Below are 14,891 nucleotides of genomic sequence, written 5' to 3'. Positions count from 1 at the left end.
CAAGGTAATCCACCCAGCTGATCAAGGGAAGCAAGTTGATGTAATATGTTTGGATTTCAGTAAAACTTTTGATACTGTATCAAAAGTATCCTTCTGACCAAAATGTCCAGCACACAGCTGGATTAACACATCGTGGGATGGGTGAACAACTGGTTCACAGGCTGGGCAGAAAGGGTTACAGTGAATGGGGTGACATCAGACTGGTGACCTGTCATCAGTGGGGTTCCACAGGGCTCCATCCTTGGCCCTGTGCTCTTTAACATCTCATTAAGAAACAGGATGCAGGACTTGAAGGAATACTAAGTTTGCTGACGACAGTAAATTGGGAGGAGCTGTCAACTCTCTCTCGGGCAGACAGGCCCTGCAGAGAGACCATGACAAATTAAGAGAGATGGGTAATCACCAACTGTATGAAGTTTAACAGAGGCAAGTGCTGGGTTCTGCACCTGGACAGGGCAACCCTGGCTGGGTGTATACACCAGGGAAAGAGAGGCTGGAGAGAAGCACTGTGGAAAGGGACCTGGCGGTCTTGGTCAAGGGAAAGTTGAATGTAAGTCAGCAGTGCCCTGGCAGCCAGGAGGGCCAACTGTGTCCTGGGGGGCATCAGGCACAGCTTCACCAGCCAGGGAAGGGAGGGGATTGTCCTGCTCTGCTCTGCACTGGGGCAGCCTCACCTCGAGTGCCAGGGGCAGTTTTGAGAGCCACAATGTAAAGAAGACATTAAGCCATTAGAGTGTCCAGGGGAGGGCAACAAGGATGGTGAAGGGTCTGAAAGGGAAGCCTGGTGAGGAGCGGCTGAGGTCACTTGGTCTGTTCAGCCTGGAGAAGGGGAGACTGAGGGGAGACCTCACTGTGGTGTTCAGCATCCTCAGGAGGGGAAGAGGAGGGGCAGCTACAGATCTCTTCACTCTCATTACCAGTGACAGGACCCGAGAGAATGGCCTGAAGCTGAGTCAGGGGAGGTTTAGATTGGATATCAGGAAATGGTTCTTCACCCAGAGGGTTGTTGGGCATTGGAACAGGCTCCCCAGGGAAGTGGTCACAGCACAAGCCTGACAGAGTTCAAGAAGCATTTGGACAACACTCTCAGGCACATGGTGTGATTCTTGGGGTGTCCTGCGCAGGGCCAGGAGTTGGACTCGAGGATCCTGATGGGTGCCTTCCAACTCAGCATATTCTATGATTCTATGATTCTAGTGCACAGTGCCATGAGGTTTGAGTAATAATTTGGCAGTGTATCAAAACCAGCAAAGCTTTAAGTCAGTTATCATGCAGAAGTGGGATAGGCGACGGCTATTTTTTACTTGATTTGTAAGAAAGCAGCACTTGCCTTTAGATCACATGGTGTCAGAGTACCAGATTGGTTATTATGTGTGCTGCTGGTGCCAGTTACTCCCAGTTATTAATTCAGCACTTGTAAACCTAGGTGTCAGTGAAAAAACATCTGTATGTCTGACACCTCCTCGATTTCCTACTTCCCATTATTTTTGTTAAGCCTTCATTATGCACTTCTGCAGCACCAACCACTACTAAACTACTGTTTTTCAGGAAAAGTCTCTCCACATTTGGTACTTTGTCAAAAACCTATCGCTAAAAAGAAAAGCGCAGGTGGTGTTTGCTCTCTGCGCTGGTTTCCTCGGAAAGGTCACTGGCGAGGACTCGGCGCTCTCCCCACACGCCTCCTACATTCTCAGTACTCTACATTCATGGCAGCAAACACTACTCTCGAACACAAATCGAAGAGACAAGTCAGTGACAAAACTACTTCTAGACTGATAACGGCAGAATGCTACCAAGACAACTCCATAGAAAACCCACTGAAGCAGGAGCAAAATTCAGGTCACTTCTTAGCAAAGCTCATCACGAATTATTATTATTTTTTTTTTTTTTAAACTATTTTTTGTAAAACTTTTATCTTGGCAGCCAGATATCCCCTTGTGATGTGCTAATTCAAACAGGCTAACGTGGGACCACCTGACCCCACCTGGTACCAAAGGCTTCCGAATATTTTTATAGCTTCTCAGAAAATCACTGCTGACTGACACCCATCTGTTGGTGATCGGCTTCTGGTTCCTCTTCTTCCACATCTGCGTTATATTCTTCAAATGCATCATCATCAACATCTGGAAGCCCAAGTAGCTACAAAGAAGAGAAAATACTGTGTAACAGTGAATTACCCACTCGTGCAGCTTTGCTGCAAATCTTCACACAAATCCTACGTGCACTTCTTAAAAACCTCAAACCCTGGAATAACAGTATTGCATAATGCTCTTGACTCTCTTTCTCTCCCTCCTGGGATAAAGAAAGATTTGAAAATGCATCCTCACACCAAATTAAGTGCTCAGAGACCGGAAGATAAATAAAACCAAAACAAAGCACTTGCAAAAAGCTTCACATTCTTCCCTGAGGTCACATTATGAATTGTTGAGTGTTTAGACTTGGCAGTGGTTTAACTTCAGAAAGAACCACGATAATACTGTAGCAATATTTATCTTGGTTTAAGATTGTTTTTTGTCAGCCCTATAAAAGCCAAAGAAGAGACCATCCTCATGCAGGACTGGATAATGTGGAGTAGGCAAGGAGTGCCTAAAAAGCTAAAGAACCCACCATATCAAGTGTTTCTCTTGAACCCTTCACTCCATCACACCAGACAAAGTCTTGCATGCTGGGTGAAGCCCTTGCAGTGAGAAATACTGTGTATTCCGCTGGAATATTGTCCCTTTAAACTTCCGCAAATTAGATTTGGGCTTGCAAGGAACTGCCAGCCCATCCTCCTTGGAGAATGTTCGGATGCCTTCACCTGATGGCTCTGATCACTGCAACGTCACTTCTTCACCACAGGAAAAGGAGCAAACAGCCATGTTTGAACTTCTCCCCTCTCTCCCAAAAGGTTGCCAAGCCAACAGAAGTCAGGAAGACAGAAAAACCAAGTAACAGTCAAAATAATGTATGTTGTGGAAATCTCATATTAGAATCCTACACTAACAGCTATTAATAGCCACAAAGCAAAATCATAGGCCAGGCATTACTGAGAATACCGTGTATTTAGCTTGCTGGGGCTGGAAGAGCAGCACAGATGCATGTAACACCCTCTTTGGAGAGTGATGCAGCTGTTAGCTCTTCAAAGAGGCAAAACCCAGAAAAATCATGAGGAGGGTGACACTCTTTAGGTGAGAGCATGGAAATGAGAAGGCTGCAACAAGGCAGATTTTCAGGGAAAACTGAACTAATTCAGCCTGTGATCGACATTCAAAATTATTCAGTGGACACAAATACAACGTACAGAATTAGCTTCTGGGTGCAATGAAGCTTGCATTCCTCACTGTCACTGGGAGAAAATCGGATTTTTAGTTGCAGCGTTTCTTCAGCAGGGAAATGGAAGGAGAATTTGCTGACTAAATCCCCTCCTTCGCATTTTAAAAACACTTACGGAGAGACCTCAAATGGAAAACGTTCTTGTTTTCTGAGCAGAACAAAGTAATTGTTCCTGTGCATACATATTTTTCAAATCAAATGCTTAACTGAACAAGAACTGCTCAGTTCATTTTCAGGATGTGGGGGTTTTATTTCGTGTTGAAGCTAAAATTAAAATACTCCGTTTTCAAAAGGCAAAAGCAAGGATTCTTTCTAGACTTTCTTATACACTAGTATTATTTTTGCTAAACTAATCTGGTATATTCAAATTAAACATGAGTGTTGTACTCCTGTTTGTATCACGTGGCAGAAAGAGTTTTGACTGCATTTTTTTTTTTCCCATCTCTGGCCATAATTCCTCTTCGATTTGCAAGGAAATGAGTCACATGAATCTTCATTTTATGGGTTACTGTAAGCCTTTCCCATGCAAAATTAGCATGGAAAACACAACATGCACCACAAGAACTGCAAAGACATGCACAATCCCAAAGGATGGGGAGTACATCCTGCTTTTCACACATCCCGTCTCTCTTTGCCATCAGGAAATCCGTCTCCTCTTTCCCTGGAGCAGCATAAATCAGAGGGAGCAGTGTAAATCAGAGTGATGCTGCAGACCTTAGTGGTTTTATGGAGGAAGAACGGGGATGGGATGGGATGGGATGGGATGGGATGGGATGGGATGGGATGGGATGGGATGGGATGGGATGGGATGGGATGGGATGGGAGGCTCCTCCAATGGAGATGCAGTTTTATTCTCTTGCAGACATTTTACGAGCCTCCCAGGCAACAAGGACCACAAAGGTCTTGCTTTTAGGTGTCACATCCTGTTGCTTCCCACAGGATTATGGTGGTCCCTCACCACTGTTAACCCCTTACTGCTCTCTGGACTGCAATGACAAATCTGCCCACACCTTCAACAAAAGGAGGGAGGATCAGGGTCCAAAGCACGGGGAGCTCTATAAACATTGGGACAAAACAGAAGGACACTGCACAAAAGATAAGGACAAAATAAGATGACGAAGATGGCTTGGGCTGACCCTACTGATTCCCACCTTGTCTTCTTTCACACACACTAGTTTCTGCTTCTAGTCCATAGCTGCTTCATATATTATCAGCTATGCAGCAGACTTGAAAGGACTTAACTAGAGAGGAAAACAAGGAGAAAAGAGATAAAACAGAAAAACGGGGTAGAAAGAAAGAGCTGATCCATCAGCAGAAAAGCCAAGGGGAACAAAACTGCCAGGCTGTGATGCATGGCTAGGAGGTGGTCATGGGCATGGTGAGGAGGGAGGGAGGATAACAACCAGCAGCATTGCCTGAACTACAGCTATTTATTTCTGCTGGCCAAACTACCCATATGGAGGTAAAGGAAAGGTCACTGGGATATGCATGAATTCAGTGAATATGGCATAAATGGCTTTCACACTGCAGACTCCCCACTTCAGATGCAGGCTTTTCAGGCTGAAGATGAGCTCAGTATGGGACCCCTAGAATTTGCTGCTGAATTGTATGACTCATGCCTTGGTTTCCTGCAAACTTTGCCAGTTGGTGTGATGTCCCTCAGGCGTTTCTTATATTTGTCTGTCTTAACTCTTTCAAAGTGCCCTGATTTTACAAATAACCTAGTAGTTACTAACTCACGGAAGAAGAGTGATGCTGTCTCCTACTAAAAGCTGGCACACAAGCACACTGAAAAATAAACCAAGTACAAGACTGAGCTTTAGTGGTCCATGCGATGCTACACTAGAGATAACACAGTTCTGTTGAATCCCTGTGGGAAGGACTTAGTCTCCAGGCAGATATGCTTAAAAACACCAGCATGGGCACCTCCTAGCACCAGAGCATGGCACCTCTGACACCACAGAGACCAAGGCATGGGAGGAGACGGGATGCTTTGAGGCAAATAACAGTATTCGAGCCCAGTCATATTGGTTGATATCATGTACCTTCATGGTGTCTAGCACTCTTGGATGCTCTCCGAACAAGTGGATAAGGCAAATCACAGAGTTTTGTAGAAACTGACCCAGGAAGGCAGTAATGGGTAGAGACAATATGCCCCTCACCACCTTCAGGAAAGAAACACCTTGACCTTGTCTAAAGCAGAACTTAGAGGTGTGGTTTAGTTGTTGCAGGCAAACTAGCACTTTTTAAAAGCTTTGTCTAATTAAATATCCTGCTTGGCACTGTGCTTAGGCCCCTAAAACATTAGGGAGAGATGCCTGAGAGCAGTGAGCAGACCTAGACCACCCTCATTGCCTTCCAAGCAGAGGGAATTCTCCGTCTCTCACTGAGAGGGATGACAACTGCTGGGCATTCGTGTTCTCACTGTCTCCAAAACACAGGGCTCAGCAGCATGAGAAGCCAGTCCCTTCCCCCTCCACAGCCCCAGGGTAAGCTCGTGGAGACATGGCTGGGCTGTTATCATGAACATGCAGAGCAAGGCTGAGCTGAGTTACTGGAAGAAGTTGTTTTTGGAGCCCTCAGTTATGGGAAGGCAGATGATCATGCTGTGCACAAGGGCGTGGAAAGCTGCAGATGCACTGCCACTGTTCTCTTCTAAATATTTCCCTTCAAATGACCCCAACAAAGAATTTCAGAACTGTCTAATAATCATGGATGTCCACTGGGAATACCAAAACAGAGAAGACTTTCAGAAGGTGCTTAGAAAGCACCTGCTAAAAACCTGGTCCCCAGTGTCCCAGACTGAGAGCCAAGACCACGAGATACTTCGCAAAAGCTCAGTCTGACCTTCAGTTGTAGTTTTTTCCTAAACTGCCATTTTTCAAACTGGAGTTTGCCAGACTGGTCTCTGTCAGCTGACTTGCTTGGGATGGAGGAGAAGAAATGCCCTGCAAATGCACTGTTGCCTTGAAGCTGAGAGCAAGGTGGTCTCATTGGTAAAACGGGTCCAGCAGAGAAAGGACGGGAGACAGTGTGAAGTGATGCCAAGGAAATAATTTCTCAATACTGGAGAAAAGTGGTTTTGTTCTGGCAAAAGCCTGAGGGTGCAAAATAACTGTTTCCGTACATCTATTGTAACACCATTCAATTTTTAAAATCTTTCCTCCCATGTATGTGCTATTTTTAAAAGTTACAACGAGGGAAGAATGTCAATACATTCCTTATTAGACTTGTCCACACACAGCCATACCTCAAATGATAAACCCAGTTTTGTTATGCTGATGCAGACCTCTCAATACTAGGTCAAAGGAGAATCTGAGAAACAATCTCTGTGGTATATCCAAGAGAAAATGAAGAGGTATTTGATTACAGTCTACAAGAGGTCTCTGGCAACTGAGGACACCATTTTTGAGCAAACAAAAGCAAAATGAAATTCAACAGCTAAGAAGCAAAACTAGAAAAATGCAGATTGTAAACAAAAGAGTTATTCAGAGCACCATAACTAGCCACGAGAAGAAAAAGTGCCCAGCAGTGGTGTACCCTTTAAGTCACCTGAAGACTTTACACCAAGAGTGGGTGTCTTTGGAAAAGACATATTCTAGTTCAATCTCAATTTATGTGCTCGGTTGTGGGCATCATGAGGTGAAATGTGATGTATTAATGAAGGGCCCAGGCTACATGAGCATAACGGTCCCCCGTGCTTCGGACCTTTTTATTCTAAAGAGTAGCTCAACTTGGTTTGAAGTAAATTTCTCAGTAACTTAAGCTATGCTGGAATAAATGTGGTTTAAATGAAATAAGTAACCTGTACCAATTTAATTAAATCTTTTTGAAGTCCTCTTTAGTTAAACCAATGGAAGTTTCTCATCAAAGGCACAGCTTCCCTGAGCAGGAGAAAACAGCTATGAATATCCTAGAGCCCAATACTGTTCCAGGAAACATATTTTTTGTATGTTTTCACAATTACAAGCAGCTGTAGTGACAGATCAGATTTCTAGTCCTTTCTAAGAAAAGTGTACATCTGTTCTATTTATTTCTAGCCTCTCAGAGGATTCTTTAAAATGATGCTCTTTTATGTCGACCAGCTGTGGCGATCCTTGCAAACCATTGCAAGGGTGTAACACAGGGAGGGCCAGTGTTCTCATGTCAGTGCTCCAAGCCCTCCCTTTTGCACTAAATACTTGGGATACATTTCCAGTCTTCTCAACCAGTCACACAGAAAAATACAGGAGGGAAAAGGTCTACATTTTCATTTGAGTATAAAAACGCCCCTTGGTGAACTTTCTCATGAACATCACGAGAGAACGGCTCTGGCTACAAACCTTCACCCTGCTTTGCACCAAGCCCTTAGCCAAACCTGAGCATTCAAAAGGAGAGTCTGTTTAAAGGGAGCATTTGGCAAAAATGAAGGACAATGGCCAGCCTAAGACACCTCGCCCTGATGAAATCCAGGCTTTGGCAAAAATCTTAGTGTTAAACAAGGACAGAGAAAGCTGAGTAGTAGCAAAACAGAAAAATACAGGCCCCCTCCCCACAAAACCCAGCTTCTGTTCCAACTTCTTCTCAAGCAGTGACCAAACCAGCATTTGCAAATACCAAGTGGCAACCATCCTAATAGCAAAATCTACATCACTTGGGGGGAAAAAACCCCCAACCATAAAATAAAATAAACCACCCTGAGGAGAGACCATTCTTCCAGCTTCCCAGAGGTTTACTCTTGCTGTTCATATCCTTGCAAAACTCCCCAATTCCAGTGCCAGGAAACAACTGTGCCACAAAGTCCCACAGCGCTGACTCGTATCCCGTTCCTCGGAGTCAGCGCTGCATCAGCAGGACGCGAGTCCCTGCCCGCTGCCACCGGCTGACACACCAGTTGGCCTCCCATCCCGCACAGGAATCTCATCCTCTCAAACACAGAGATGGAAATAAAGAGGCAGCTGACTTCCAAGAAACAATTTCCAATTGCCTGATGGTAGCTTAAGTGCTAACACTCCTGTACCCAGGCGGCTAACTGGAGATGTAAATCTCTGGAGAAGAAAAAACACCATGCTCTATCCAGTGCTGTCCCATTAAAAGTCACAGGTAACTGTCAATGTTTAGAAGGGAAAAAAAAAAAAAAAAGCACTTACAGGTCTGAAGGATTTGAAGACTTTTTCCAATATTTCATGGAGTGTCTTTTTCCCACAGGAGGAGATGTAATCCTGTGCGAGCTGCAGAAAAGGTAAGCAGTCCTCACTTTCGCTCCACACGTGCTGAAAGCCAACAGCAACACAAGAAAGGAAAGGCATTAACAGGAATTCACGCCAACCTTTCCATGTGATTTCATAAGGTGACATGTTGTAAACATCTGCCAAAGTACACTGAGCCTCCTGCAGTTCAGATCCGCCCTGGGGACAGGCATTGCAGGCCGCTTCAGAAGCCACGTTTTTGAGGAGGAACCTGGATTTTATTAACATGATGCATCAGAAAATAGGGAAATCGATCCAGAAGTGGAAATGCCTCATGGTTGCACCAGCCATGAATGGTACACACACTTTGCACACGCACATTTTACCTATAAAGGTGCTTTTGGTTTGACATCAGCCCTGCTCAGACCTGGAAGCCATGCTGGGTTTTCTCTTTTTCTGCATCACCTTCTGCAGTGAAGCCCTCAGGAAGAGCTAAAGCATCTCTTTGTCTTCCTGGCGTTAGTGCAAATATGATGCAACCCTGGAGGTGGAACTTGATGTGTAATTCTCTCGACAGTGCAGAAGAAAAGATGCAAAATCCGCCTGCAGGCTAGACACAGAGCCAAGAGAGATGTTTGGGCACTCACAGCATCCTGATGCTTTGAGCCTCCCACCCTGTTTTGAGATTTACTCCCCCTGGAACCTGATCTTCCCTTCCGAGGCAGGCACGTTAAACCCATTTGAGATCTTCCTCTTGTCTTACTCCTGCTTTGGAGATGCTGGTTCCCCAGCCTTACTCTGTGAAGCCTCTCTCAAAACTGATGTTTATTCTGCTGCAAGGAGGTTCTTTGAAATAGATCTGGCAAGCGATGGAGGGAGCACCCAGGCAACAATTCTTCCTGTGCGCAAGGGCACAAGCTAATGCATCACCTTAAACACCTTCTGTCGGAAGACTTCGTGCATGGGACTGTCTTAGGCAGCCTGCCACATAGAGAAGTGCAATACTGCCAAATTGGTTTGAGACTCTTGTACCTCTCTTTTTGCACAGCAGCTCTTTTCCCCAAAGTACCCTTTTACTTGCTATAAACAGCAGGTTATGCTCAAACAAGGAAAGAGGAGGATCTCTCCGAAGCTTAACTAACATTCAGGGAAAGGCTCAAAACAACAGATGTTTCAATCCCTAGCACAAGGCTTGCATGGTGCCTTCCTCTTCAGCGGTGAGTACCTGCCAGGGATGCAGTTTTGCACTTAACAAGAGAGCAGTATTTAACATCACCTAAACTGCACCTTTAAGATAAAACCTGTAACTGCTTTGCTATGAACCTCACTTGACCTACATTTTCTTCACTGCTTGTTGCACTTTACAAGCATAAACATAGTGAAATGTTTTGTTATGAAAGCAGCCCTGAATTACTGAGTAGGTTCTGCTCTTTCCTTATAACCGAAGTCATCTCTTAACCATTCTGGCAATAAAAATAAGTTCTTTACAGTCTTGCCAACTCTCAAACACACATACCACAAGTCTCATGATACTTCATGCCATCTTAAGAGTCATGGGCCTTGCAATCCTATAAATATACAACTAAATCTCAGCTTCTGTTTACAAGAAAAAAAAGCAGAAAAAAAGTCTGCACTTTGTGATTTCTACGGCCTAAAAAGGCAGAAGGTACATGAAGTGAAATCAGAATGAACACTTCCAAATCACATTTTAAGAACAGCCATTGGAGAAGGTTTTGGAAGTCTGGCCCATGATTTCTTCATACTTGGAGTTAGTAATAACTATTTAGTTACTCCTTCAGAGCTGAATGTTGCAGCTTGGCAATTCCTGGCTCATGCTAAACCTGTTGCAATTGTTTATGTATATAAAATGATTATGACTGCTGAGATCCTCATTCTTGTTTAAATTGTGGCTTCTTTTGACTACCAGAGCTATACACAGCAGCTTCCACATAAAAGAAAATCAGGCCCTGCCCTTTAATAAGTAATAGCAGGTTTGTTCCCCAGGGAAAGTTAACTCCATGTTGTCCTATCATGTTTTTACAATCTCTTTTCAAGCTCCACCACATTTTAGACTCCAGTGTGAATTTGTCAGCAGTAGGCAGAATAAGATGATCTAGCATAAGGGAAAAACCTAGAGAGAATAACCTGATCACTGAGCTTTTGACGACATTGTTTTGCATAGCATCATAGGACAATTAGCAAGTAAGGATTCCAAAAATCTTCCCATCTGCAGAGGATTTTAAATGCTGACTGCAGCAACAAACTGCACTACAAAAAGTTTCACGTGCCATTAGTGCATGCATCTCATTCAGAAATGGGTTGATTTAATCTTTTCCCTCATGAACGTCAACCATAACAAAAACCAGGGTTGTAACGCCTGTAGGTTCAGCTGCATCTACAGCTCTCTGTGGTGGTTCAGTGCTGCACCCAGGCAGCGCAGGAACTGTCTCAGTACTGACTCACCCATCTCCAGAGGAACCTGCAAAAGGAATTTCGGCCTTTCAAAATAAAAACAAACGTAATTTGAGGATTCAGCTCCTGCTTAGAAAGTTCAGTAAGGCTGCGTATACAGAGATGCTTTTCCTGGAAAACCCAGTGCCTGAGGATCTCTCTGCAGTGGGAGAAGGGGGCTGCTGGCAAACTGGTGGACCACAGTGCCTGGCTGTAGCTGTGCAATTAAAAAAATATTAACCTCATCATTGGAGTATGTGTTTTCCAAGCTTGCTCAGTTTTGCTCACAGTTGCTTTGTGTCACTACAAAAGCACACAGCCACTAATTTCCACCTCAGCTGGCCTAGGATCATGGTTGAATTATTTAGTTCAGCATCTACACATAGCACATAGCTGAGGAAATCAACAGGGCTACATCTGGAGGGGTTTGCTTTCCCTCACACCTTTAGATGACTCAGTGTAGCTGCATGACAGAATCACTTGCTGGCCCACCTTTTTCTAAGCAGCCCACATGTGCATGGCAGCAAAACGTTTTATTTGTGGGGATAATTCGACTTGCATAAAATATTCAGACCCACTAACTCTGTTCTGAAATATTTTCAGAAAATCTTGCAGCAAGATGGCATCATATTTTTATTTATTTTATCAGTTACTTTGAATACCAGTAATAACATGGTGACAAAACAAATGACAGACTTAGCATCACAGCCCTCACTCTCCTTGATTACGGCTACACAAGTCCAATTAATTTCTTGAGAACCCCAGGAGCATCAGGAGCTGAATTATAGATAGTTCAGCTATCTAAAATGCTGATTCAGAGAGTTTTAGTGTCCAGGTGGTACTGAAAATTCCAATAAGCATCTACATGGGTCTCCTGCATCCCTAGCATGTTAAAAGCCTAGCCTAAAGATATCTTTTCAGGAAATGAAAAATATTAGATTGTTGTGATCTGAGATCTCTGATTTCAGACAAAACTCAGTGTTATTTTCCCCCAGATTGCATTTTGGCAACCTTTCCACATTTTTCTCCTCTCCTCCTTCCTTTTAAGTTCATCATGCTCATCATTTCCTCCTTACAAGTGGGTTATCATGGAATTCTCTGGCACCTCCTACATAGCTTTTTAAGTCGCATCATTATGAAATGAATACGTAAAGAAAGAACAAGAATACCAGGCATCAGATGCTTATTAAATGCAAGGCTCCTTTATAGGAGGCACAGGGTGCAAAAAGGCTGCAAAGTGTGTCACTGTGAATTCCGTTTATATTTACTCACTTTCACACTCCACTGTGTTAAAGGAGCCATGCAACAAGGCTTAAAGTGCAAATGATAATCAGTCCCTTGGCTTGTATTAAGTCTCCTTAAAATAAACTTTAGCCTGTAATTGCACATAGAAAGGAAAGTTATAATCTGGAACATAAAAAAAAAAAAGTGACTGCAAAAAAACAAGATAATCAAGCTGGGAGCAGAAATTAAGTCCCACAGTGCACTAGGAGAAGGAAACAGGATGCTGGAGAATCTAATCATTAGTGGATCTTAAGCATATTAAAGAGACACCATCTCTTTAAAGAATTAAGAATGACACCTATCTGCCAGTCCTAAAAGTATTATCATTACAAAAAATGCCTCAACTAATAAGGCTAAAAAAGACAGAATAAAACACTGCTTCTAGTTTTCCACTGCTTATGTTCCACATTTGACAGGAGTCAGCCCTTTGCTCCATTTTACTAGTGGTGACTCTGGGCAGGGAGTCCTTCCCACAGCAACCCTGGAATGAAAATATTAAAAAAAAAAAAAAAAAAAAGGGAAAATGTGATATCAAACTCAAAAAAAGAAAAAGGCCAGCATTGGAATAGGGTCCAAAATGGCTTAAGATTTTTTTGAACTTGACTAGACTTTGTTTGAAAGAGTTCACTCAATTATTGAGCAGTGTATAAAGAAACAATACATGTCTAAGAAAAATAAATGGACTCTCTTTGCAATTTCCAATATCATTAGTGTCCAACCACAGTTTTAGCCTAGTGCTGCCCTGGATTCAGACATATTCCTGCTTAGGAGTGCAGCAGGCATGGACCTTTCTGGACACAGGCATCTCTAGAGAGGAACGAGCACTGCGGTCTGACAGGCTCAGAGGTGCTGGGAAGATGGATGTGCAGAGCTATTCCCACAGAGGACTGAGAGAATCGACACCTTGAGTTACCCCACTGCTGCATCTGAAGGTCTCATGTATCCCTGGACAGATGCATAACTAAACTCCAGATAACTTTTTTCATAATTCAGCATGATCATCTATCTACTCGACACAATAAGTAAATGTCCTGCTCGCTGGGATCTGTGGTCCTGGAGAAGTCACTCCACCGCTCTTTGTTTCCATGGACCCATCTGTCAAATGGGCACACTCGGCACTTACCTGTTGGAAAGGGAATTAGTGAACATTTGTCAAGCAGGTGGAGGGATGAAACTTGCTCCGTGAAGGCAAGAACCTACAACATTCCTACCATAACGGCCTGTGCTAGGAGCTGTTTTGTTAAAAAAAGCAAACCAAAATCCTTTCACTGAAGTTAACTGGCACTTGGCAGCTTACAAACCCCGTGGCGAGGTGCCGCTTTTCGGTGACTTCCTGCACTCCTGCTCACCACCCGGAGGGTCTGGCCGAGGGGAAAAGCACCCCCCGACCCTTCCCAAAGGCATGGGTTGTGGTGCCGGAGCCTTTTCCGCACAAACTCGGCGCTGAACTCCGCGAGGGGCGGCGGGGCGGGGGCGCGGCGGCGCCTGGCCGGCACCTGCACGGATCCCGCGGCGGGCCCGGGGGAGCGGCGGGGGGGGCGCGGCCCTCCTGTCATCCTGACTCCATTTTATTCCTGCCCATTCTCCATTTGCCGTGACAGCCCTGCCAGTCCGCCCGTCCCCGCGCCGTGCCCCAGCCCCGGCACCCCGGGAGGACGGAGGGGCCGCGGGGGGAGCAGCAGCTGCAGCCCCCGCGGGGAGCGGGGCAGGCGGGGGGGCCCGCACCGCTCCTCGCCGCCCACCCGGAGCCCGCAGCCTGGCCGGGCCGGGTGATGGGGAAGGGGGGGGTGGGGTGTCCCTGCCCGCAGCCCTGCCCGCGGGGCCGCCCCCCACCGGCAGCGGACTCCATTTTGCAGATTGTGGGAGGATCCCCCCGGCCCCACCGCCCTCCATCACCGCATCCCTCCCTCCCGGGCACGGCCCCGTCCTCCGCCCCCCCGGCGCTCCCCCTCGGGTGCTCCCCCCGGGCTCCGGGGACCGGCACGGACGGAGCGTCCCAGAGCGGCGCGAGGGCTCTCCGCGCGTCCCCGCACACGCGCGGGGGGGGGGGGGGGGGGTGCCCCGCATGCCCGTGACCCCCGATCCCCTCCCGGGGCACTCACGAAATTGTCGCCGCAGGCGGCCTCCGGGCACAGCACATAGAAGGAGACGCCGGGCTCGGCGTAGAAGTCCATGCGCCGCTCCGTCTCCTCGGCGGCGATGAGCTGGAAGGGCGTGCGGGCGCACCATCGCTCCGCCGCCTCCGCCAGCGCCTCGAAAGCCATCGCCGCCGCCGCCGCCGCCGCCGCCGCCGCCGCCTCCCGCCCGCGTCCCCCGCGCCGCCCGCGCCCCCCGCGCCTCGCGCCGCCCCGCGCCCGCCCCGCGCGCCGCCCCTCCCGCCCCCCGCGCCGCGCCTCGCGACCCGCGCGCGGCTCCCGGCACCGGCCCCGCTGGAATTCGCCGCAGACAATCGACTCGACGCCTTCTGGCAACTTGCGGGAGGGGGGGGAAAAAAAAAAAGGAAAGCCCACGCATGAAGGCACTGTCGGCGAGACCGTGCCTCGCCTCGCCGCTTCCCATCCCTCTTCCCAGAACTGGGTTGGAATCTCAGCAGCACCCATTGTGCTGAACGCACGGGTACCCTCCGTGCTGGGTTCCGTGGGAGCCACCCAAATGTGGGCTGTTGAGCTGTCC

The 14,891-nt window shown here is 46.6% G+C and overlaps 1 protein-coding gene across 1 annotated transcript; it reads right to left on the bottom strand.

Moving 5' to 3' along the window:
• Nucleotides 1–1,501: 1,501 nt before the first annotated feature.
• MTURN (maturin, neural progenitor differentiation regulator homolog) lies at nucleotides 1,502–14,514 on the bottom strand. Its single transcript, XM_048300790.1, has 3 exons — nucleotides 14,321–14,514; nucleotides 8,445–8,567; nucleotides 1,502–2,139 (listed from the first exon to the last, which is right to left on the bottom strand). Exons 1-3 carry the CDS (start codon nucleotides 14,480–14,482, stop codon nucleotides 2,029–2,031), a joined length of 396 nt encoding a protein of 131 aa, XP_048156747.1. The 5' UTR covers nucleotides 14,483–14,514; the 3' UTR covers nucleotides 1,502–2,028.
• Between the last annotated feature and the right edge of the window lie 377 nt (nucleotides 14,515–14,891).

The sequence above is a fragment of the Corvus hawaiiensis genome, chromosome 1 (genome assembly GCF_020740725.1).
Source record: "Corvus hawaiiensis isolate bCorHaw1 chromosome 1, bCorHaw1.pri.cur, whole genome shotgun sequence".
Classification (NCBI taxonomy): Eukaryota; Metazoa; Chordata; class Aves; order Passeriformes; family Corvidae; genus Corvus; species Corvus hawaiiensis.
The sequence above is the reverse complement of the archived record's forward strand: the minus strand, read 5'-3'. Positions and strand labels throughout refer to the sequence as shown.

Excerpts from the sequence above, each read along its gene's own strand:
- MTURN (XM_048300790.1), bottom strand. The coding sequence starts at position 14,482 with ATGGCTTTCGAGGCGCTGGCGGAGGCGGCGGAGCGATGGTGCGCCCGC. Across the intron at positions 8,568-14,320 it reads CCGCCTGCGGCGACAATTTC|CACGTGTGGAGCGAAAGTGA; the intron begins GTGAGTGCCCCG and ends GTTGGCTTTCAG. Across the intron at positions 2,140-8,444 it reads TCTTCAAATCCTTCAGACCT|CTACTTGGGCTTCCAGATGT; the intron begins GTAAGTGCTTTT and ends TCTTCTTTGTAG.